The following is a 25,426-nucleotide window of genomic DNA, read 5'->3' as shown; positions in this document are numbered from 1 at the left end:
TGTGGTGCTGGAGAAGATTCTTGAGAGTCCCTTGGACAGCAAGAATATCCAACTAGTTCACCCTAAGGGAAATCAGTCTTGAATGTTCACTGGAAGGACTGATGCTGAAGCTGAAACTCCAGTACTCTGGCCACCTGATGCGAAGAACTGACTCACTGGAAAAGACCCTGATGCTGGGAAAGATTGAAGGTGGGAGGAGAAGGGGGCAACAGAGGACGAGATGGTTGGATGGCATCACCGACTCAAAGGACATGAGTTTGAGTAGACTCCAGGAGTTGGTGATGGACAGGGAAGCCTGGCGTGCTGCAGTCCATGGGGTCGAAAAGAGTTGGACATGACTGAGCAACAGAACTGAACTGAAGGGGAAGCTTGGCCCAAAAGAAAAAAGAAAAAAGTGCAACAAGATAAGCCAAGGCTTAGCATGCTCCGCCCCTGATTGGCCCCATTGTTCCCTTCTGGTCCCTCTCAGTGCGCTAGCCACATGGAATCTTGGACCTCACCCACTCACCCGCCTCTGGGCCTTTGCACACCTATTTCGACCCTTCCCTGCTGCCTGATCCTGCTTATCCTCCAGGAATCAGTTCCAACAACATATTGTAGGAGAATTTTTGTATCTTGGTAAACTGTGGCTTCTCCACATTATTAATACATCTGTTGCTGTCATTCAATCGCTAAGTCATGTGGTCAGTGTTTGTGATCCCATGGACTGCAGCACACAAGGCTTCCCTGTCCTTCACTATCTCCCAGAATTTGCTCAAACTCATGTCCATTGAGTCGGTGATGCCATCCAACCATCTGGTCATCTGTCGCCCCCTTCTCCTCCTGCCTTCAATCTTTCCCAGCATCAGAGTCTTTTCCATTGAGTCGGCTCATCATATCAGGTGGCCAAAGTACTGGAGCTTCAGCTTCAGCATCAGTCCTTCCAATGAATATTCAGGGTTGATTTCCTTTAGGACTGACTGGTTTGATTTCCTTGTTCTCCAAGGGACTCTCAAGAGTCTTCTCCGGCACCACAGTTCGAAAGCTTCAATCCTTCGGCGCTCTCTTTATGGTCCCTCTTTTGACCATCTTTATGATCCAACTCTCACATCCCTACAGGACTACTGGTCTTAGTTTGCTAATCATCACTATCATCGCTAAGCACCAGAAACTTAAGTGACTTAAACCACAGACATTTATCTCATGGTTCTAGAGGCCTGAAGTCAGCAGTCAAGGTGTCAGCAGGGTTGTTTCCTCCTGAGTGCTGTGGGAAAGAATCTGCTCCCTGCTTCTCCCCTAGCTTCTGGTGTCTGACTGGCAATCTTTGGTGTTTCTTGGCTTATAAGCACATCATCCAGTTTCTGCCTGCACGTTCACATGACATGCTCCCGGTGCACATGTCTGGGTCCAAGTTTCTCCAGTTTACAAGACCCAGTCATTTTAGGTTAGGGCCCGCCCTATGCCAAATGACCTCCTCTTCACTCATTACATCTGCAACAAGCCTGTTTCCAAACAAGGTCACATTCTGAGCTGCTGGGGGTTAGGACTTCACAGATGAATTCTGGGTGGGGGATAATTCGAACTGTAACCAATCATTCAGAGTTACCTGATTCTATGGAGTCTGTTTTACAACTCTATAAACTGTAGGTAAGTGAAGGCAACACAAGAAACATCTTCTGTTTTTGTTTGCTGGTTCGTGTTTTTTTTTGGGGGGGGGGGCGGGGGGAGTTGCCTTGCCATGCAGCAAGCATGTGAGATCTTAGTCTTCCAACCAGGATGGAACTCGCGCCTCCTGCATTGGAAATACACGGTCTCAACCACGTGATCGCCAAGGAAATTCCACGATGAATCTTCTGTAGAGGTATGCACATAAATTCCATCTGGAAGGAAAACCCTACCTCCCTTAGGCCATTTGGTTGTTATGACAGAATACTTCAGCGTATATGCTTATAAACAACAGATATGTATTGCTCCCAGTTATGGAGGCTGGGAGTCCAAGATCAAGGTGCCAGCATGGTTGAATGAGGGCCTTCTCGTGTTCATGGCTGGCCCCTTCGCGCTGTGAGCTCACCAGGTGGAAGGGACTGGGGATGTCCCTGGAGCCTGTTTTCTAACAGCACTAATCCCACTCACGAGGGCTCCACCTTCATGACTTCAGCCCTTCCCAAAGACCCCACCTCCTCATACCATCATCTTTGGGGAGCAGAATTTCAACATATGAATTTGGGGGAAACACAAATTTTGAGACCATAAGACTCCCCCCCAAATGTTTTGCCTCTACTTGCATTTTTGATGCACTGTCTCTGATCTATAAATGCAACTGTTTTTTTTTTTAAATCTTTTTATTTTTTGGCCACACCCCGCAGCACATGGGATCTTAGTTCCCCGTCCAGGAATCGAACCTGCGCCCCCTGCACTGGAGGTGCGGAGTCTTAACCACTGGACTTCTAGGGAAGTCAGTGTGTCTGTTCTTTGAGTCTCCTCTGAACCAGCTGTAACACTTCACAGGGTTAAGTGAAATCTTTAACACGTGTTCACTTTTAGATCTGTTTGAGTCTTGGTTTCCCCAAAGTCTCTCTCCACAAAATTATCTTCTAACAATGCTGTCCTCAAGGAAGCCTAGCCGCACCCCTCAGGCTGGCCAGGGTCCCTGTAGGGCTCCCCATCACTACCCCAGCCACTCTGGTTGTCCCGGGTCTGACGCTCTCAAACACGCAGCAAGTGGCTGCGCACAGGGCAAATGCCCAGAGGCTGTTTTGTCGACCAGACTTGAGGCTGAGAACTTGCCAGGGGCCTGAAGAATGAAGCACCCTCTTTATGCCACCGAGAACAAAAAGGTCTCTGTCGCCAAGAAGTGGGGGATGCTGGAGGCATTAGTCATGGTTCTGGGGCTGGGAAACCATTCCTTCCTTGCTCACTCTCCCTCACACACACGTGTACCCACACATACACACGCACACAAACGGTAACACACAGCGCTCACCCTCATCTGGCTAAATCACTGCACATCCAGACAAACCACAGCCCAACCAGAGACACAACACAACTCAGCACGTACCTCTATTCTGCTACACAATGACACAAAAACACCCTTCACTCTCAATACACAACAGCCCAGCCCATACCCAGCCGGGATCACAACATCAACACCTCCAAATGCACAACTCACAGTGACTGCTGCCTCTACTCGGCCACATGGCGGAACATACAACTGTACTCTGGACACACAATGACACAACACACCCATGTCCATCCAGAGACACAACAGCCCACCCTGAGATCCTGCTCGCTGGGACCCACGATTGTATGCAGAGCACACACCACTGGCTTTGGTCACGGACGTTGATACACAACCGCACAGCTGCACACACAGGATCATTAATGCCCCCCGACATAGGCACACGGCAACAGACAACTCCACCTGCTCCCAAGAGACAAAGGCACACAATTACACAGTACTACAATGGTACACATCACCATGGCAGGGACAAGACACACAATGAGACTATACAACCACAGTGCTACCCTGGGAGGCAGAGCCTGGCACACAGCAATACAACCACACACACGCAACATTAATGAACACAGTAACCCAGCCAGACTCTCACCGGGATGCATCGCGACTTGAACACCATTGCACAACCACACACCAGCCCAGGGACACACTCAGGCAGAGACACTGCAGCCCAATTACACGCACACAGAGGCTCCCCCTACAGTCTCGCAGTGACCCGCACCCAAGCTCCGCAGGCCTGGGGTCACACAGTAAGCAGACGTGGTCCCCGCCTTCTGGGACTCACATTATGGCCAAGCAGACAGACACGGGAAGACAGAAACAAACAGACTGCAAGACGCTGTCGCGAGTGCTGGGAAGATGAATAAAGCCAGGAAGGATGGTGGGGGGTTCTGTAAACAGATCAGGGAAGGCAGCTCTGTTATTAATAAGAGCAGCCAGCCCTTGAATATACAGTGACATAAAAGCCTCCTTCGGGCCCTAAAAGGCAGGAACTGTGATCATCCCATTTTACAGATGGGCAAACTGAGGTACTTGGCTGAGGTCACACCAGGCCTTGTCTGACTGTGGAGCCTGTGCTCTGAACCAGCTTCCTGTCAACATGATGGATAAAAGCAGGGTGGGGAGGTGAGTGTGGGGTGGGGTGGGGACTTGTCAGGGACCTCAAAAGCTTCCCTGCTGGCTCACATGGTAAAGAATATGCCTGCAATGCTTCAGACATGGTTTCCATGCCTGAGTCCAAAAGTCCCCTGGAAAAGGGAATGGTTACCCACTCCAGTATTCTTGCCTAGAGAATCCCAAGGACAGAGGAGCCTGGCGGGTTACAGTCCATGAGATCACAAAGATGACTGAGCAACTGACATGGAAAGCTCCAAGGGGGTGAAGGAGGCCTGGACTTCTGAAAAGCCAGGAGATCCAGCCTCTGCCTCGTCCCTGTCGCAGGGAAGATGCTACCCGAGGCTCTGTGTCAGGGAGGGCTTCCTGCAGGAGGAGACTTCTGAGACATAGAGGAGGGAACCCAGCAGCAGGAAGAGCAGGATCTCCCACACCCAGACCCAGCAGGGCGTCGTGCTGCATGCACCCCACCTGGGTCTTCATCAACAGCCCCCAGGTGCTGCACACGCAGAGCAGGCGGCCAGTGGTGGCGACGGGAGCCGAGGTACCGGGAGCCCCGGCACCGGGAGCCTCGGCGGGGGTGGGGAGAAGCCCTCCATCAGGGGTGTGAGGGGGCACAGTGATCTCGGGGTGCCGCTCGCCATCGGGGGTTACCCCCTCACACCTCCCACACTCCACCTTCCCTGGGGCTGCTGACCTGGGACCCGCAGGTCACTGGAGCCACACCTGGCTGGGTGGCCTTGGGGGGATTCACCCCCCTCCCCACATGGTGCTGGCTGCCCCGAGCCTGGAGCCTGAAGCCTGTCCCACAGCCTGAAGTATTAGTTGCTCAGTCGTGTCCGACTCTTTGCCACCCTTATGGACTGTAGCCCGCCAGGCTCCTCTAAAATCCCAGTTCATGGGATTCTCCAGGCAAGAATACCAGGGTGGGTGGCTATTTCCTTCTCCAGGGGATCTTCCAGACCCAGGGACTGAATCTGTGTCTTGCGTCTCCTGCATTGGCAGGCGGATTCTTTACCACTTGCGCCAACTTGGAAGCCCAGCAAGCTCCCCTAGCTGTTCACAAACAAAGCTGCTCTGTACTTTCGTGTATGCACGTCTTTGCATGGCCATAGGCTTTCCTCAGGAGGGGTGGTGGTGAGGAGATACCCCTCGTCCAAGGTAAGGAGCAGTGGCTGCGCTTTGCTGGAGCAGGCATGAAGAGATACCCCACGCCCAAGGTAAGAGAAACCCAAGTAAGACGGTAGGTGTTGCAAGAGGGCATCAGAGGGCAGACACACTGAAACCATACTCACAGAAAACTAGTCAGTCTAATCACACTAGGACCACAGCCTTGTCTAACTCAATGAAACCAAGCCATGCCCGCGGGGCAACCCAAGACGGGCGGGTCATGGTGGAGAGGTCTGACAGAATGTGGTCCACTGGAGAAGGGAATGGCAAACCACTTCAGTATTCTTGCCTTGAGAACCCCATGAACAGTATGAAAAGGCAAAATGATAGGATACTGAAAGAGGAACTCCCCAGGTCAGTAGGTGCCCAATATGCTACTAGAGATCAGTGGAGAAATAACTCCAGAAAGAATGAAGGGATGGAGCCAAAGCAAAAACAATACCCAGTTCTGGATGTGACTGGTGATAGAAGCAAGGTCTGATGCTGTAAAGAGCAATATTGCATAGGAACCTGGAATGTCAGGTCCGTGAATCAAGGCAAATTGGAAGTGGTCAAACAGGAGATGGCAAGAGTGAACGTCAACATTCTAGGAATCAGAGAACTAAACTGGACTGGAATGAGTGGATTTAACTCAGATGACCATTATATCTACTACTGCGGGCAGGAATCCCTTAGAAGAAATGGAGTAGCCATCATGGTCAACAAAAGCATCCGAAATGCAGTACTTGGATGCAATCTCAAAAATGACAGAATGATCTCTGTTCGTTTCCAAGGCAAACCATTCAATATCACAGTAATCCAAGTCTATGCCCCAACCAGTAACGCTGAAGAAGCTGAAGTTGAACGGTTCTATGAAGACCTACAAGACTTTTTAGAACTAACAAACACCCCTAAAAGATATCCTTTTCATTATAGGGGACTGGAATGCAAAAGTAGGAAGTCAAGAAACACCTGGAGTAACAGGCAAATTTGGCCTTGGAATGCAGAATGAAGCAGGGCAAAGACTAATAGAGTTTTGCCAAGAAAATGCACTGGTCATAGCAAACACCCTCTTCCAACAACACAAGAGAAGACTCTACACATGGACATCACCAGATGGTCAACATTGAAATCAGATTGATTATATTCTTTGCAGCCAAAGATGGAGAAGCTCTATACAGTCAACAAAAACAAGACTGGGAGCTGACTGTGGCTCAGATCATGAATTCCTTATTGCCAAATTCAGACTTAAATTGAAGAAAGTAGGGAAAACCGCTAGTCCATTCAGGTATGACCTAAATCAAATCCCTTATGATTATACAGTGGAAGTGAGAAATAGATTTAAGGGACTAGATCTGATAGATAGAGTGCCTGATGAATTATGGACGGAGGTTCGTGACATTGTACAGGAGACAGGGATCAAGACCATCCCCATGCAAAGAAATGCAAAAAAAGCAAAATGGCTGTCTGAGGAGGCCTTACAAATAGCTGTGAAAAGAAGAGAAGTGAAAAGCAAAGGAGAAAAGGAAAGATATAAGCATCTGAATGCAGAGTTCCAAAGAATAGCAAGAAGAGATAAGAAAACCTTCTTCAGCAATCAATGCAAAGAAATAGAGGAAAACAACAGAATGGGAAAGACTAGAGAGCACTTCAAGAAAATTAGAGATACCAAGGGAACATTTCATCCAAAAAGGGCTCAATAAAGGACAGAAATGGTATGGACCTAACAGAAGCAGAAGATATTAAGAAGAGGTGGCAAGAATGCACAGAAGAACTGTACAAAAAAGATCTTCAGGACCAAGATAATCACGATGGTGTGATCACTCACCTAGAGCCAGACATCCTGGAATGTGAAGTCAAGTGGGCCTTAGAAAGCACCACTATGAACAAAGCTAGTGGAGGTGATGGCATTCCAGTTGAGCTATTTCAAATCCTGGAAGACGATGCTGTGAAAGTGCTGCACTCAGTATGCCAGCAAATGTGGAAAACTCAGCAGTGGCCGCAGCACTGGACAAGGTCAGTTTTCATTCTGATCCCAAAGAAAGGCAATGCCAAAGAATGCTCAAACTACCACACAATTGCACTCATCTCACACACTAGTAAAGTAATGCTCAAAATTCTCCAAGCCAGGCTTCAGCAATACTTGAACCGTGAACTTCCTGATGTTCAAGCTGGTTTTAGAAAAGGCAGGGGAACCAGAGATCAAATTGCCAACATCCGCTGGATCATGGAAAAAGCAAGAGAGTTCCAGAAAAACATCTATTTCTGCTTTGTTGACTATGCCAAAGCTTTTGACTGTGTGGACCACCATAAACTGTGGAAAATTCTTCAAGAGATGGGAATACCAGACCACCTGACCTGTCTCTTGAGAAACCTATATGCAGGTCGGGAAGCAACAGTTAGAACTGGACATGGAACAACAGACTGGTTCCAAATAGGAAAAGGAGTACATCAAGGCTGTATATTGTCACCCTGCTTATTTAACTTACATACAGAGTACATCATGAGAAACACTGGGTTGGAAGAAACACAAGCTGGAATCAAGATTGCTGGGAGAAATATCAATAACCTCGATATGCAGATGACACCACCCTTATGGCAGAAAGTGAAGAGGAACTAAAAAGCCTCTTGATGAAAGCTCAACATTCAGAAAATGAAGATCATGGCATCTGGTCCCATCACTTCATGGGAAATAGATGGTGAAACAGTGGACACAGTGTCAGACTTTATTTTGGGGGGCTTCAAAATCACTGCAGATGGTAACTGTAGCCATGAAATTAAAAGACGCTTACTCCTTGGAAGAAAAGTTATGACCAACCTAGATAGCATGTTGAAAAGCAGAGACATTACTTTGCCGACTAAGGTCCATCTAGTCAAGGCTATGGTTTTTCCTGTGGTCATGAATGGATGTGAGAGTTGGACTGTGAAGAAGGCTGAGTGCTGAAGAATTGATACTTTTGAACTGTGGTGTTGGAGAAGACTCTTGAGAGTCCCTTGGACTGCAAGGAGATCCAACCAGTCCATTCTGAAGGAGATCAGCCCTGGGATTTCTTTGGCAGGAATGATGCTGAAGCTGAAACTCCAGTACTTTGACCACCTCATGTGAAGAGTTGACTCATTGGAAAAGACTCTGATGCTGGGAGGGATTGAGGGCAGGAGGAGAAGGGGACAACAGAGGATGAGATGGCTGGATGACATCACAGACTTGATGGATGTGAGTCTGCGTGAACTCCGGGAATTGGTGATGGACAAGGAGGCCTGGCGTGCTGCAGTTCATGGGGTTGCAAAGAGTTGGACACGACTGAGCAACTGAACTTAACTGAACTGATCTGAGGCTTTCCTCTGTCTGGTATAAATACCTAGGTGTGAAATTCCTGGGTCATAGAGGGGTATATGGTTCATTTTTTAAGGAAGCTGCCAAACTGTTGTCCATGGAGGTTGTAACATTTCATATTCCCCCAAGCCGGGTGCCAGAGTTCTGGTTGCTTCATCCCCAACCTCACCCTCACCAGCATTTGGAAGACTCAGTTTTTTTTTCATCTCAACATTCCCATGGGCCTGGGGAACTATCTCATTGTGTTAATTTTGCACTTGTCGGGACTTCTCTGGTGGTTCAGTGGCTATAATTTTGAGCTCCCGATACAGGGGCTCATGCTCCATCCCTGGTCAGGGAACCAGGTTCCATCTGCCACATGTGACAGCTCACCTGCCACGACTAAAGAGCCCCATGCCACAGTGAAGATCGAAGACCCTGCAGGTGCAACTAAGACTCGGTGCAGTCAAATAAATAGAATTTTTTTTTAAGAAATGCTTTAAAAAATTAAAATAAAATTGCATTTCCCCAAAGATTAATGAAGACTTTTCATGCCCTTAGTTGCCAGTCTTTTCTGATGAAGTGTCTACTTCCTCACATCTTTCGCCCATTTTTTATCGAGCTATTTCTCTTATTAATTGTAAGGATTCTTCATAGATTCCAGATACAAGTTTTTTGTCAGCTATCTGTCTTGGAAATATTTTCCCGGTCTGTGGCTTGCCTATTCACTTTTGCAGCAGTGTCTTTTGAAGAGCAAACGATTTTCATTTTGATGAAGTCCCAGGTACGTTTTTCTTTCATTATGCTTCATGATTTGTGGTTATATAAGGTGTTTATCGGAGAAGGCAATGGCATCCCACTTCAGTACTCTTGCCTGGAAAATCCCATGGACGGAGGAGTCTGGTAGGCTACAGTCCACGGGGTCGCTAAGAGTCAGACACAAGTGAGTGAGTTCACTTTCACTTTTCACTTTCATGCATTGGAGAAGGAAATGGCAACCCACTCCAGTGTTCTTGCCTGGAGAATCCCAGGGACAGGGGAGCCCGGTGGGCTTCCATCTATGGGGTCGCATAGAGTAGGACACGACTGAAGCGACTCAACAGCAGCAAGGTCTTTATATCAAACCCATGTGTGTGTGCTCAGTCGTGTTGACTCTTTTTGGAGTGGATTGCCATTGTCCTCCTCCAGGGGATCTTCCCCGACCGAGGGATCAAACCGGCGTCTTCTGAGTCTCCTGCTTTGGCAGGCGGATTCTTAACCCATGAGCCTATATTTTCTTAAAGATTAATGGTTTTAGCTCTGCTTTGGGGACTTAGGCTTTCTTTTTCTTATCTGGTTTCTTGTCTCGTTATCACTGCTAGTTGGAGAGAGAACAGATTCAGCCTGACAAGGGTGGGAGGTGGGGGCAGCTGGATCGCCAGAAACAATTACTAGCGTTAGAAAGGACTGCAGGCAAGATCTGCCCTCCCCTTGGATCAGGGAAACTGACTGATTTTCCTCCCCTAACCCAAAACTTTCCTGAAGCTAAGAACTGCTCTCTCTGCCTAGACTTACAAAGCAGTATGGTTTATGCTTCCGGTGTCTGCTTCCTTTCTGGAAGTCTGGAATTTAGGTACATGCTGGGTAGACTGTGCCTACATGAACAGCCTCCCCCAAATTTTCGGGTGGGCCCTGAGTCTCTAACGCGCTTCTCTGCGCGGAAACTTTGGATACGAGTGGCCGCATTTTCGTTGCTAGGGAAACGTGCCGGGGCAGCCCTGCTGGGAGGAGCCAGAGGCAGGAAACTCGTCAGTGGATGCCCCGGGATTCTCCCCTTTGATCCGCTGCGTGTCCTACTACATCTCTACGGTATCGACTGTACTGTATCAACTCTATATTGACCCCTGTAGGACCTCCTAGCAAGTCGCTGAACACGGGAGTGGTTTGGAGACCCTGACTCAACTGATAAGCCTGGGTCAGACCCAGATGGAGAGGGGGCGGTGCCTGAAAAAAAGTCTAAAATGCAAACTACACCATGCTGTTCGCTGTTCCATTGTGTGTGGGCTGCCAGGAATTGCTTTATTAAATTTAAATTCTACTGCACGAAATGTTAGCAGAGTGGCGCAGCGGGAGCGTGCTGGGCCCATAACCCAGAGGTCGATGGATCGAAACCATTCTCTGCTAGCTGCAATGTTTTTGGGCTTCCCCGGTAGCTCAGCTAGCTGGTAAAGAATCTGCCTGCAGTGCAGGAAACCCCACTTGGATTCCTGGGTCAGGAAGATCCTCTGGACGAGGGATAGGCTAACCACTCCAATATTCTTGGGCTTCTCTGGTGCCTCCGTTGGTAAAGGACTCTGCCTGCAGTGCGGGAGACCTGGGTTCGAACCCTAGGTTGGGAAGATCCCCTGGAGGAGGGCAGGGCAACCCACTCCAGTGTTCTTGCCTGGAGAATCCCCATGGACAGAGGAGCCTGGCGGGCTGCAGTCCATGGGGTTCGCAAAGCAGTAAGTAGGGAGAGATTGGGCATTTATGGGTATGGGATATAATTAATGCAGATTCCAAATGCATATTTCTAGCCCTTGAATGCTAGATTTTTATATCCAACTGCCTACTCGACACAGCCAATTGAGCGTCTAACGGGCACCAGCAATCTGAGTTCCTGATTCGCCCACACCACCTCTGGGCCCCTCTCTCTCCCGTCTTTCCCCATCTTGAAATGACAACTCCAGACCAGGCAAAAGTCCACTGGCTTTTTTCTTTGTAGGTCAGCCATTGATGGTGGATTCACTCTCAAAATGTATCCTGGGTGCACCCACCCCTCTGCACCCCGACCTGCCGGCGCTGATGGAGCGACCTTCGGGCGGGGCTCAGGGAGGCCTTGCTTTCCCTGTCTGTTCCCCACACGGCCACCAGGGGGCGCCAGTCCGCACCATCGGCCGCTCACGCCTGGCTTCCTCACCCACAGTCACCGGCGTGGACCACAGTAACTGATGCTCTGACTCCCGCTTACCTTCTGATCTTACACCCTCCTCACGACGCTCCAACTACACTGCGCTCCTTGCTTTTCCCGGAACACGACCGACACACTGCCTCTTCAGAGGTTTTCTTTTGGGGAGGGGGGGGTTGTGGGGTTTTTCCCTTTTTCAAAAAATTGAGGTTAAATTCACATCTCATAAAACTAACGATCTTAGGCTGTAGGATTCAGTGACATTTGGTACATTCCAGATATTCTTTGTGAAACAATGATCTTGTCATCATTTGTTACGCGAAAGAATGGCGATGGGACTTATGTTTGAACTGTGGTAAAACACACCCTAATCTAACCTTCACCCTTAGAATTAGGAAGACTTCCCTAGTGGTCGAGTGGCCAAGATTCTGCTCTCCAATGCAGGGGGCCACGGCTCCAACCCGAGTCAGGGAACTAGATCCCACATGCCCCAACTAAGACCCTGTGCAGCCAAAGACAAATACTGTGAAAATAAATAAACTGGTCAGAGCCATACTGTGTTCCTCCCTATTTTAACAGTTCTCTTAGGCCTTAAGTATATTCCCCTGATCATTAAAAATTCTTCCCCTTCCCCAAAAATTCTCCCCAAAGACGGTGTTCTCTTAAATGGTGATGAAATATTCTATTGTGTAGACATCCCACTTGTAAAGACCTTTTCTATTGCCTACATTTGGACAGTCTAATTTCAACTGTTCCCAGTCTTCCAAACAGCACAATGACTGACATCTCTGCATTCATCAAGGCATCTTTGTCCACAATCTGAATTCCTTTGGGAAAAAAAAAAATGTGGAAAAGCTGGAAAAAGTCTTAAGAAGGAAAAAGAATCCCCTGGAATCCCCCACCCAAGAGACTCTGCGGTTAGTTCAGTGAACCGCAGCGTGGATGTGGGCAGATCCTGTTTGCTTTATTCCACAAAAGAACAGAACACAAACACATCCCGGTTATTACACACGCTTCCGATGCTGGTAACGGCTGCAGAGGCTGGCCTCCCTCCCCCCCACCGAGTGACCCACCCACCCCACAGCCATCACCACGCTTCCTTCCATTCTGCACAGCCCTCTGACCAACCTGTCTCTACATTGTTTTTCCCCCAAATTTCCGGCTGTTTCCTTCGGGCATGTTCCCAAGAGTGCAATCAGTGGGTCAAAAGGTAAGAACATGTATGAGCAGTCTTTGGCACGGATTGCAAGTTTCCATCCTTTTTTTTCCCTAACCATTTTAGTTTCTTCCCTAACATTATAATAGCCAACACTCCTCTAGGGCTTACTCTGTCCCAGGCCCTTTTCTAAGCACTTTTATCTACAGATTCCACCCTTGGAATAACCCACACTTGGAGACAGGGACTCTGGGGCACAGAGGTGAAGTAACCTTCACAAGGTCACACAGCTAGTAGGTAAGGAGCTGGGATATAAAATCAGAAACTGGCTCCCAAGTCCACACTCCTAATCACAATTTAAGGCTCATACCTACAGGTGGGTTTTTTTTTTTTGGCCGCATTGTGTCTTAGTTGCAGCATGCAAACTGTGGCATGTGGGATCTAGTTCCTGGACCCGGAACCGAAACCACGCCCCCTGCGTTGGCAGCGCAGCATCTAACCTAGGGAACCACCGCCACCAGGTAGTGGTAAAGGATGGAGGGAAGCCCCTAGTAGCTGAAGCTTTAGAAGGCCACCTCACGGTCACTCGGCAGCATCAGCGTACTATCACTGATTCAGTCATCACCCAGCTGGTGGGTTAACTCCACTTTTATACCACAATCAGGCAGATACAGGTTCTGTGGTGCTGGAAGCTTTTTCAACTGGGGGGGCTCACTGTAGGAAAAATACCAAGTTACAAGTTCAAAAGGAGGTGTAGGGTCTTGAAGGGACTAGTGCAATTGGCCTCGAACCTAAGCTTCACCGGCATCATGCTAAATCCTAATGTACTTTTCCCCAATAACTATTAGGAAGATTTTCAGACAGTAAAGCCAAGAGTTTTCCTGGGACTGCCACCTAGATTCTACCATCACAGTTCCGAGCTTGTTTGAAGTCGAGTCTAGGTATCTATCCCTCTCTGATCTGTCCCCCGTTCCCCTATTTTATTCATTTCAAAAGAAGCTGCAGAACACGCGGTATCACTGCAGCTTGCAAATCGTTTAACTCGAGTTCAGCATTTTCTTTTAATGCAAAAACCGGAAGTGAAAATGTAATTCACGTGCAGGAAGACCCATGAATGTCTTCATGACTGACCCCCGGTTTTTGTTATTCCACACAGGTACACACACACACACACCCCCCCCCGGGGGCCATTAAACAGCCACTTCCTGAGGACTCAGCATTTGCCCTCCGGTAGCTGGGACCACCCCATCCCCCAGGTGTCCTCATGTCTAGCAGATGCTCTGCTGGCCATCTATGGACATTAACCATCTCCTCCCTTCTTCCAGAAGTTTAGCTTCCTTCAGACTCCCTCCCCAGGATGGATTACTGGGTCAAAAGGCTGAGGCTTAAGGCTTTACCAGACGTGGCTTTCATTTTCACTTCAACTCACCCTCTTCTGACCCCTCCTGTAGACACACGCAGAGTTGCTTTCTTGTCTGTACAACACTCTTCTCTACTTTTAAGATGGCAGAAGGGGAGGAACAGCAGAAACCCTTAAATCATGATGTGGGGGGAAGGGGAGGCTCTGACGTTAGTCTCTCCCTTCAGCCATTTGTTTTATAAATTGCCTGCTCTGTTTTTATAAATATCTTGTCCTGGAGCAATCCACCTAAAGGCTATGGTTTTAAAAAAAAACAAAAACCAGAGGAAGACTCAACACTTCTGGCAAGATACCGTGCATGTATCTTGTGAAAACGAAGAGCCTGGGAGAAACGTCTGTAGCGTGTATGATATCTTCAGATCCGTAATAAACGAGCAGCTACTACAAATAAACAACAGTCCACGAGGAAAACAGTCCAAAGGTTTGAAAGCATGGAAGAAACTGCGAGTGAGCACCTGAAACGATGCTCAACCTCACTGGTAGTCACACAACAAACTTCAAAAATTCACGAGGCCATACAGTAGTTAGTAGCAGCAGTGTTCTTGCCTGGAGAATCTCAGGGATGGCGGAGCCTGGTGGGCTGTCGTCTATGGGGTCGCGCAGAGTCAGACACGACTGAAGCGACTTAGCAGCATATTTAGCAGCAGCAGCAGACAGTAGGAGAGCTATGAGCAAGCAAGGGGGCGCCTTGGCTGCTGGAGGGCACACATCAGCACAGCCCACGCAGAGAGCAATTTGGCTGAATCCAAACGACCCTTTAGATACTTTCCCGGTAGCCCAGAGATCCCCTTCCAGGTACCTGTCCTACAAACTCATGTGAAATGGCACAGCCATCCCCTTCCAGCTTCACCAGGAGTAACATGGGCCTGGGTGAGTGGAATTCCATGCAGCTGTGGAAAACAATAAAGATGCAGCCTACACAGACGCAGAAAATTCCCCAACATGCGCGACAGGGCGAATTATAGAGCCACACTAATATGACCCTATCCAAAAAGCAGAAAAGTGAAAAGACTTCTATTTTCTGACACCCGTGTATATAATTTAATAGACCCACACAGGGTACGATGGAGCCACTCACAGGAAACTGCAGAGAGCCACCTGTGCAAAGAGGTTTGGAATGGAGGGCAAAGGTCAAGGGTGATATTCACCCTTTCTCTGGTACATTTATGAACCACAGTGACGACTTACAGTGAGACCACAGCACTTTACTACTTATAAAGATTTGGAAAAGTCCTTTATGGTGGGGGGAGTGAGAGGATTAATCCCTACTAATGAGCATCAGTTTCCTCACTTTTAAAAGGGGGACAGATCATTCCTGCCCCCTGAACCAATGGCTGGACAAGGCAGGACGGGCAGGTGGCGGACGTCAGGGGCTGCTCCGGCCCTGTGACGGGTGCTCTCAAGGGCTGCCTCCCCACCGCTGGATAGCCACCCCCGCATCAGAAACCCAAGCGCACACAGCCCACACCGCAGGTCTGTCTCCTCTGCCCATGCCTCTGCCGGCCCGCCCTGGCTTCCCACCAGGCTTCGGTGGAGAGGAGGTCCTGGCACCCACATCCCTGTGTGCTCAGCAGGGCGGCAGGGGAGCAGCTGCCCCCGGGAGGGAGACGAGGCACGAGTCACGCTCAGCGAGGCCAGAGGTGTTGGTCAGGAGCTGCTTTATTGGGGGGTAGGGGCTCCGGCGTCTCTTGGCAGCTACAACCTGGGGACAGAGGGGAGGCTGAGGGAAGACCAGGGGAGGGGGCCCGACATCCTGTCCAGGTGACGCCCTTCTTCTGGCGGGGGGCCCCCCACATCCCCTGGGGCGCGCTCCCTGGCCCGACCCTGGGGACCGATGGCTCTGGTGGGCTGAGCCTCTCCTGGGCTCGGCCAAGGCAGCATCGCTCCGCCCCCGGCCACCGCGACTGGGTCTGGGAAGGGCCCCGGGACCTGCTGCACACCCCTGGGGAGAAGGGTAGCCACTCACTGGATCTCCCGGAACGCACGCTTCTCCACCAATTTCACCTTGTACTTGCGCTTGAACCTGGAGGAGGGAGGAGACAGCAGTCACCGACCACCAGCCCACCCCCGCGGGAAGGTCCCGGAGGCCCGCCCCCGCCGCGGCCCCGCCCTTACTTGGCTCGCTCCCGAGGCTCGATCAGGTTCCTCCTCTGGAAGCTCTTGAACCGGTCACGGAGGATGTTGCCCTCGGGCTGTGGGACACGGAGAGGCCTCAAGGGGCGCCTGGCAGAAACCCTCGGGCCCTGACTTCTCCACGGGGGCCAGTGGGGGGCCAGCCTTGCAGTCCCCCCGTGAGCCAAGGCGCCCAGTCCGGCCTCGTGTACTCCAGGGACTCGGCCTGGTCCTGAGCTCGTGGGGTGACAGCTACTGACCCGTGGACCAGCCCTGAGATGGCGGCTGGAGAAGTGGGAACGGGCGGGGCCAGCGGTGGGGCTTGGAGGGTCAGAGGGAGAAGGGTGCACGGTGGCCCACTGCCCGGACCCCCGAGGCAAGCAGGACTACACAGGGCCCATGGCCGTGCGGGGAGCTGGGTTTTCTCCTGGGGGCACCGGGGAACCACAGCAGCTTCTGAGCAAGGGAAGAACAGGCTTTGCTCTGAGCTTTAGGGAGACCCCTCTGGGACCAAAGACATGGAGGGTGGGGCTGGGGGACCAGGGACAGCACAGGAGAAAAGACCTTCTGGGGGTCCCAGGCTCCAGCCATCGCATCACCCGGCCCATCACCCTGGGGGACCCCGTGCCCTCAGCCCCCAGGCATTAGCCCCACTGGCCCCGCCTGGGGGTAGCCGTGGTGTCGCCCACAGTCCCTGGCGGACACGGGGAGCAAGGATGGGTGTCATCACTGGGCACAGGCGCCTCCCCTTTAGCGCCCAGTGGGACAATTACCTTCAGAGTCCTGAGTGAGTCAGAGAGCTCTGAGCTGAGCTGCACGTCGATGTCGGGGTCCTGATACCTAGAGGACACGGGGCGGGGTGTCCCGGGGGTCAGCCCAGCCCGGCACACAGGACCGGGGTGTTGGGGAGAGAGGATCTCCCGGGAGGAGCCCAGGCTGAGCAAAGGTAGGAGGGTGCCCGCTGTGGGGTGGGGACCCCTCCCGGCCTCCCAGGGAGCCCCCAGGCGGGGCCTCACTTGAGCCGCCCCAGCCGCCGGGGCTTGTCCGCCTCCGCCAGCCGCTTTGCCTTCCGCTGCTCCCGCCGCCGGGCCAGCTCTGCCAGGCGCCGCGCCACCTGTGCCTTGATCCCCCGCAGCCTGAAGAGCTCCTGGTGCCGGAGGCGGGCGGCCCGCACCGCGGCTTGCTGCGTCCTCTGTGGGGACAGCAGGGTCAGCGGCCCGGCCAGACGCCACCCCCGCCCTGGCCACCTGCTGCCAGGTCACAGGCGTGTCCCCACGGTGACTGTTTGCTGAGCCCACCTTCCTGACCCTGACTCTGACCCATTTGTCTCTACAGTTCACACACCCTTCCCCAGCCCTCACCCCGAACATCAGCCCCACGGTGGCAGGGGCTTGACCTAGAATGTTCCCCACCGTGTCCTCAGAGAGGAGGTCGGGAACTAGTCCTCCGCTGACCAAGTGGCTTCAGGGATCCCAAACAGCCCCGAAAGACAGGCTGAGCCTGGGAGAAGCAAGCCAGGGCCCACGGCGCTCACCAGCATCCTGGCGGCCTTCTCCCGCCGCCGCTGCTGCTCCGTCTTCTTCTCCAGGGCAGCCGGGCGGCCGGGCGCGGGCGAGGCCTCCCCTCTTACGGCCGGGTCTCCCGCCTCGGGCCCCTCGTCCTGGCCCTCGCCCGGCTCGCCCTCTCCGTCAGACTCCTCTAGCAGCCCCTGGCACATCTCCCGGAAGGCAGACTCCTGGGGAGAGGGGGCGGGTCAGGCGCGGGCAGGGGGCGGGTCAGGGGGCGAGGGTGGGTCTGCGCTCCCTGCTCACCTGGGTAGCGGCCTGCTCCGAGGCCGGCAGGGCCAGCTGCCGCTCCAGCTTCTCGGCCGCCTTCTCCCGCTGCAGCTCCACCTCATGGGCCGCCCAGAGCAGGTTCTGGGAGGGGACGGGGACGCGGGTGAGGACCCAGACCCAGGGGGCCCTCTCCTCAAGTCACAGACCTGGCCCTCCCACCTCCGAAATGCGCCCCCACCCTGGCCTCCCTGCAGTAGCCAAGGGGCTTCGAATTCTTAACCTCACCCCTGTTCTGCCCTTTCTCTTCAAAGACGGTCTACTCTGCCCCAGTACACGGAAATTCCTCAGACAGGGCGGAGCGGGGGCTGTCCAAGACCAGGGAAGACGGTGCAGTGGGGGTGACCGCTGACCGGCTTTCTTTACGGGCAATGAGAATGGTATAAAGCTGACTGCGCGATGGCTGCCCAACTCTGGATATGCCTTGCGCCACTGAACCATGCCCTCCAAGTGGGCAAATCGCAGCGGCCTGGGAATCAGATCTCAATCTGATTTTTTAAAAAGAGAAAGACTATCTGACCTCTCCATGAGTAACAGCCTTAGTGAGCAGCCATGTCCTCTCCGAGTTCAGCATGGGTTTGCCCCCAGAGATACCACTCCCCAGGTGAGGGTCGCGGCCCCCGCCCAACTGGCTAGGAATCCATCCCCCAGTAAACGACCCTGGCTGGCATTCACGGAGCACCTGTGTCCACCAGTGATCTGGGTTTCTCTTAGGAAATCTGTGCCCCCAACGGCGGGGGTTCATCCCCTTTCCTCGCGACATCGGTGCCTAACAGACACCTATGAGACGAACAGCGACCCTCGCCACCAGTTTCTCTGGCTGCTAAACTACCTTTGCCAACCCGCAAGGCTCACGCGGTCACGTGGTTTGTTGCTCACAGTTGAAGGCCTCTTGCATTTATGTCTGAAACATGCCACGGTCTCCCCCACCTCTGGGCCTTTGCAGATGCTGCTCCCTTTCTCTGGAACACCCCATCCTCTCTTACCACAGCAAACCGCCCCCAGTCCCAGTGTTGATGCCCCCTCCTTCAGGAAGCCTTCCGACTCCCAAAGCTGGATCTGACGCTCCCTCCGTGCCCCTCCACCCCAGCCCTGCCCACTGTGGGACATCACGGTCCAGGAAGAGGTCTGTCTGCCCGACAGGACTATGATCCCTGGGAGAACATGCTGACGCACTGGCCAAGCACCAACCAAGGAGAGGCCTGGCGGGGCGGGCGGCCGGCGTACCTGGTGGTCCTCAAAGGTTGGGTTGTACGAGGCTCCCGCGGGTGTCACCTCCACAGCAGGTGCCTGGGAGGGCTTGGTGTGCAGATGCTGCGGCCGCTGGAGGAAGACAAGACCAAGGCCGGGTGATGCCCGGGAGTCCCACGACTCAAGCTCCCGCCGGCACCAGTGCTAGGACCCTGGGCCTGGGAGGCGGCAGAGGCCTCAGCACGGTCCATGGCCTTCAAGCTGGGAGGGGCCTGTGCATCTGAACGATGCAGAGAGGGACCGGCACCCCGGGTACAGCGTCCCCAGGACACGCAAGGGCTCTGCTCGCCTTTCCTGAGGAGAGTCCCTGTCGTCCAAGTGGGGGACCCTTGCAAAATCGTGCGGCAGTCACCAGGCCACCACTGCAAGCGGCAGCCGGGTTGGGCAGAGGGCACAGCCGACAAAGGGCCGACAGACCCTCAGAGCAGGCCCCCGGGAGCTTGTGACGGCACGGCTCCCGGCTCAGCTGAAACCCGCCCATGGGTTTCTAACAGCCCCCCGGGGACCCAAGCACTGGCTCAGCTCTGAGCAGCAACCCCCAGCCAGACCCCCGTGTCCCTGCTCAGCTGGCTCCCACCCTAGCGAAAGCCTGGGGGTCACCAGGCTGCCCCTCCCCAGCCCCCACTGCCCGCCAGGCTGGGTGCTTCCGCCTGAGGACTTCTCCTGGGTCACCCCCCATTCCTCTCCACGCCGGGGTGCCTGCCCCTCCACAACCCCACCTCCGCAGAGCACCCAATACCACCGCCCTCCTGTGCAGAAGCACTTGAGATAAAGCTCACAGCCTGAGCTGGGGTCCCCGCTGCCTTCTCCCCGCCAGCTAGCCCCACAGGCCTGCCCTCACCTGGAGGCTCCGGCCTTCCATCTCCAAAGGCTCACTCACTACCCCAGGGCTCCAACCCATTTGCAGCATCTTATTTCCCTGTGAAGGTTTCCCTTGTCTCCTTAAAAAATGTCCCACCACTCTGCTTCCTCCCTCAGAGGCAGCAGATTCGCGGCCTGGCTCCAGCCTGTGCGTTCGTAGTCCTAGGATGCTCAGGCTCTAACACAGCATCTCTATGGCCCCATCCTCTGACCCCTAGCTCCGAGGACACCCTGCTGATGAACTCTTACCTTCACACCTTTCTTCTTGGTCTGCTCCAGGAAAAACTCATCCTGGCCCTCCAAGGGCTGGTCCAGAGGGTCTGTGGAGGCAGCGAGGGGCGGCTGTGGGACACCATGGCCCCGAGGGGCTCCCTGCTGTCCCTCCTCCCTTCAGAAAGATGGCATCAAAGTACTTATGCAAAGACAGCCAAGGAAGGACTGATTCTCAGACCCCAGAGGGCCTCGAACGCCAGGGAAGAGAGCACATGAATAGAGTCCAGAAAGCAGAAAAGACCCAAGGCCAAGGAACAGGCATCAGTCCGTTCCGGAAAGCGGAGCAGGAACGAGGACAGGGAGCCACTTCAAGACACCTGACTGTGCCGAAGACCCTCAGTGACACCCGCAGGGTGCTCGCCGAGGTCACTGCACAACCCAAAGGCCTGGGCCTGGCAGCAGGGACACTCACTGCCTTTGGCCCAGAGGTCGTAGAAGGGCCGCTGGACGGTGTCCTGGGGCCCAGGCTTGGCTCTGGCCGCTGGGGGGTTGAGGAGCCGGGCCTGCGCTCTGCGCACCTCCCCGGGCAGCTTGCCCTGCTTCGCCAGCCTCTCCCATAGCTGCTCCTTCCGCTTGAGCCTCCTGGCGTTGGGAACCTGGTGGGCAAGGACGCTGGGTGGGGGAGAAGCGGCCGGGAGCGGTGGGTGAGTTGGTCCCAGCCTCTCAGACACTCCCAGCGTCTCCTCCCTCCTTGAGGCACCTCCTCAGGCTCCTGCTACTCCTCACTCAGCAGCTTCAGAGCCTGCCTCCCACACCTGTCTCCCTGCTGAGCTCCACACCCGACACCACCACGGCCTTGGGGGGCCTCGCCTGGGAGGCCTCCAGGGAACTCACCAACCTCGGCCTCCCTCCACCCCCCACCCAGCCCCCTCGCACTACTTCAGGATCAGTCACCAAGCCCTGCCGGACCCTGCTCCCGATTGGGGCGCCCGCCCAGCCCTGCCCTCCAGCCCCAAAGCAGGTCTAGGCTCTTCTCTGCCTGCCCGAGCCTGGCCACAGCCTCACTGCCTCCAATGTGTCCTCCAAAGCCCCTAATCCGACCCCGTCTCCCCACCAGCACCCTTCACCTGTCACTCTCTTTCCCTACAATTCCTTTGGGGCCAAGAAGTGAGTAGGGGCCCCACAGAAGGGCACGAGGCCAGACCTGGGGTGGGGGGGAGTGGGGGAGGAGAGGACGGTCTGGGGGGGTCAGGGGACACTCACTCTTTGGGAGCTGGGACCTTGGATGTGTTCTCTAGGATGAGGTCGCTCCGGAGGGGCTTCTTGAGAAGCAGTGACCTCTTCTGGCCTTTGGTCCTCTTCTTGTTCAGTTCTGGGGGTGGCAGAGAGCAGAGTCCATACTTCAGGCCTCCTCACTACCCAAGAGGGACTTCCTGCCCTTCCCAACCCCCACCCCCACCACTGGAGCCATCAGACCTGCAGGCCCCAGGCTCCCACCTGAGCAAAGAGGCCCCCAAGGGCAGGGCCCAAGCTGTGACCACCCACCGCACCCATTTCCTGGGCCAGCCGGAGGCAGCCCTGCGCTGGGGACCGAGACCCACAGCCCTGCAGACAAGGGGCTTCCTGAGGCAGCAGAGTAGTGGCCACAGAACCTTCAACACTAAAAATAAAAAAGTGATGAGGTGACACGAGGCCCAGGGAGCTGGACTCAGGACGGACCCAAGACCATTGATTCTCAGCACCGGGCCATTTCCCGCCTTTACTTCTAAAGCATAGTAAGAACTCCAGGACAAAACAAGCCGAGACAGAATCTGTATCCTTCCATTGGCTACAAAACTTGACGGAAGTGACTTTGCTCCTATGCAGCTAAAACAAGAATGTTTAATGCCTACCCTAGAGATCAGATATGATTACAACTGACCACTGAACAACACGGGTTAGATAGAACTCATACCCGACTTGCTTCAATACTAAATACTACGAGATTCCACAGGTATAACACCAAGGATAGAGAGCTGATCACAAATTATATGCAGATCTCCGACCATGTGGGAAGGTCAGTGCCCTGAACCCCTGTACTGTTCGAGGGTCCGTTGCCTTCCAAGATCCCACAGCAAGAAAGCATGCAACCGCTGCCGTTGTTTAAAAAAAAAAAAAAAAAAAGACAGAATCTATAACTACTTCTTCTATAACTACAGAACAAATCTCACTTCTGTAAAAGCTGATCTCTTTAATAACCCTGTCTTACCCACTCAAAGACTCCACCCACCCACCAAAGAGGAGCCTTCATTTTCCTTAGACCAGATCCCCTGACTGATCTCATAAACGTTCATAAAGGGTATGCTCCTGTAACAGCAGCCTGGTGTTTTGCTTATTAAAGCTACTGGCTTTCCGATTAAAACGCATCTCTTGGCTTTTCTATCCTCTCCTTAAAGAAGGCCGCTTATTCTTTATCTTTCTACGTATTGAGAGTAAACCCTATTATTCACTGAAGGAAACCCTAACCTGCTTCTCCGTTTGTTTTGGCAGGTCCCAACCCTGTACTTTGACAAGTTAAAGCAAGCAGGCCAAGACAAGTTTCTTACCAACTCATTCGAGTTGATCCCTTTGTTCTCATTAAAGCACATCTTAGTGACTAAAAAAGGGCTGTTTCCTGACAAGTCCTTAGTTTGCTTTTCTGCAAATTAACGGAGACCTCCTAAGCTATGTCGTTATCTACCCATAAAAGGCAGACCCCTACTGGCTTCTTCTCTAGGCACTGAGATCTCTCTGAAACTTCAGAAAGAAAAGGACTTATTTAGGTTAGTCATTAGCTTGCTTTCTGCTCCTTTCAGGTCCTCTTGTTTATAGCAGAGACCCTTTTCTGATGGTGTCTGCCACCCAAGCCACGCCGTGTTTTGGAGGCCGAGGTGGCCCAGGTAAGGACTAATCGCCATACACCGCCACTGAAACCCTTCCTCACCTTTATCCTTGAAGCCAGTGTCCACGAAGAAAAGTTTCTCATCGGGGGCCTCTGATATCAAGCCACTGGGAGATGGAAATGCAGAATGTCAGCCATAGATGGGAGGGGGCTGCGGAAGGAGCGAGTTTAACCTCTCAGGGGCAGGTTTTCTTATGACGGTCATTCAACCACGCACTAACCGCCTGGAGTCCCCTCCAGGCCAGGGTCCCTCCGTCCAATTTGCAGAATTTAATACGTAAAACGCACTAAACTACAGTGGGTCACTGGACGCACTGACATCAGGAAAACTAGTCGCGGTTTACCTGGGAGTCTCGTATCTGGTAACCTGATCAAGTCTCCCAGCCTCTGGCCCAGAGTCCCCGGCCCACCTGCTGGGTTTCCTCGGCTGTGCCCCAACAGGCGCTCCCAGCCCGCCGGAACTAACCCCAGGCAGCACGGCCTCCCACCTCACTACACAGAACGTGGTCCTGCTGCCGAAGGCCGGACCTACGCACCCGCTCGTGCGCTCCTGCAGCCGCACGTCCTCCAAGAACTGATCGACCTCCAGTCCCAGAGGCTCTTGAGCGAGCCGCCGCCAGCCTCGCTTCTTATTTCTTGGGCCTCGCCGCCGCCTCCTCAGCGCTGGATCCACTGACGTGGGCCGCAGCCCCAAGAAGCCGGTATCGGTCTCGCTTTTCGAGCACTGCCCGCCACCACCACCATTACTTCCTGCCGCCATCTTGTTAAAGAAAGAACCAGGCCGCCGGCACCCGGAAATCCGGTTTGGGGCATGCGCGCGCCGAAGTCCTTCCCCTTCTCGTGACGTACTTCCTCTGGCCGCCATCTTGGTAGGGTGGCCGGAGCCGCAAAGAGGCGTGAAGGCCGCCGTCTTGGTAAAGGATAAATGGCTCCTTCCTCTTCTACAGATTCGGGCCGGGCCTGGCTCGGCTCGTAGGTTCCGAGTTCTAGCCCTAGGCGAAATACTTTTCCCGACAGTCTAGAAGTACTTTTTTAATCTGAATATTTTTAATTTGCTCAATTTTTTTTTAAAGTCTAGTTTTCTTAAAAAAGTAAAGTTAGATGGGACGTCCCTGGCTGTCCAGTGGTTAAGACTGTGCGCTTCCACTGCGGGACGTAGTGGGGAACTTAAGATACCCCACATGCCCTACTGTGCAGCCAAAAAAAAAAAGAACTGTCAGGGCAGATTCGGCACAAGGCACATTCCAATCTCAGAACGTTTGACCTGTCAATGTTCCAATCCTAGAATCTTGGAAATTAAAGAGCTTTCAGAAGTCGAGGTTGGGAGCACAGAAAGTTATGTAAGCATGCCGTACGCCAAATGTTAGCAACATAAAATATTAGAACCCTAGAAGCGCAGGCTTAGAATACTGAGCCTCATAGGTTATTCTGGAGATTAAACAAAGTAATATATACAAAGTCCTTAAGATGGAGCTAAACGTTAGCTATTGTTACTGCCTTGCCCCTTGAGATTACATCTTATAACAAATCTAGTCTGTTTACAAATAAGGAAGGAAGCTCAGAGGCCCTGGGGCCCTGGCAAGCGTCCATAGGGATCCAGAGCCTCATAAACGCACAGAGAGGGAAAACGCCACTCGGGGATTCACAACGCAGAATTCGGCATGGGAATGGTGATGGGGCCCCGGGTTGTGGCCCTGGAGACCCGCTTACCCATCATCTGGGACTGGGCCGGGGCGGGCAGTGTGAGAAGTAGGGGGTGTGGTCACCGACTCTCCAGCCTAGCTCTCGAGCGTCCACCAGGGGGCGCCAGGAGCCGAACCACTGGGCGCGCGTGGGCGGGGAAGGCGCGAGGACAGCGTGTCCCCCGGCGCCGTGGGTGTGGCCTGGGTGTGAGTTCGCGGAACCAGGAGCTGGGTCCGCTGCGTTGCGGAGGCCAGAGGCCCCCGAGTGTGAGCCAGCGCGTGCGCACACTTGGTGTTCCTGATGGGCAGCATCACCGCCTCTCCTCCGGGAGCCCGCTAGTGTTACATGTCAAGCTGTGTACCCAGGTTGTGTGGGTGGACGTTGGAGGAGAGGGAGGAGGGCAGCGGTGTACACACACACACACACACACACACACACACACACACACACCCCTACGCCCCAGGGCTTGGTTCCCAGGCTCC

At 53.3% G+C, this 25,426-nt stretch overlaps 1 protein-coding gene and 2 non-coding genes across 4 annotated transcripts; 1 reads left to right on the top strand and 2 right to left on the bottom strand.

Annotated features, from left to right (window-relative positions):
• The first annotated feature begins 10,661 nt into the window (after window positions 1–10,661).
• Window positions 10,662–10,733, top strand: TRNAM-CAU (transfer RNA methionine (anticodon CAU)). The gene has a single exon. It is a non-coding gene; the product is annotated as a tRNA-Met (tRNA).
• Window positions 10,734–15,713: 4,980 nt separating this feature from the next.
• Window positions 15,714–25,426, bottom strand: NOP53 (NOP53 ribosome biogenesis factor). 2 transcript variants are annotated; one of them, XM_069551094.1, is made up of 13 exons: window positions 23,798–25,426; window positions 23,304–23,368; window positions 21,605–21,713; window positions 20,814–21,013; window positions 20,378–20,448; window positions 19,244–19,339; window positions 17,996–18,100; window positions 17,719–17,919; window positions 17,201–17,376; window positions 16,958–17,024; window positions 16,188–16,264; window positions 16,039–16,095; window positions 15,714–15,774 (listed from the first exon to the last, which is right to left on the bottom strand). In XM_069551094.1, exons 1-13 carry the CDS (start codon window positions 24,124–24,126, stop codon window positions 15,768–15,770), a joined length of 1,560 nt encoding a protein of 519 aa, XP_069407195.1. In that variant the 5' UTR covers window positions 24,127–25,426; the 3' UTR covers window positions 15,714–15,767. The 2 variants fall into 2 exon arrangements, with proteins under 2 accessions (XP_069407195.1, XP_069407196.1); XM_069551095.1 differs by lacking the exon at window positions 15,714–15,774 and having other exon boundaries at window positions 16,035–16,095; window positions 23,798–24,057.
• Window positions 16,810–16,920, bottom strand: LOC138419849 (small nucleolar RNA SNORD23). Its single transcript, XR_011249106.1, has one exon. It is a non-coding gene; the product is annotated as a small nucleolar RNA SNORD23 (small nucleolar RNA).

Source organism: Ovis canadensis, chromosome 14 (genome assembly GCF_042477335.2).
Source record: "Ovis canadensis isolate MfBH-ARS-UI-01 breed Bighorn chromosome 14, ARS-UI_OviCan_v2, whole genome shotgun sequence".
Classification (NCBI taxonomy): domain Eukaryota; kingdom Metazoa; phylum Chordata; class Mammalia; order Artiodactyla; family Bovidae; genus Ovis; species Ovis canadensis.
The sequence above is the reverse complement of the archived record's forward strand: the minus strand, read 5'-3'. Positions and strand labels throughout refer to the sequence as shown.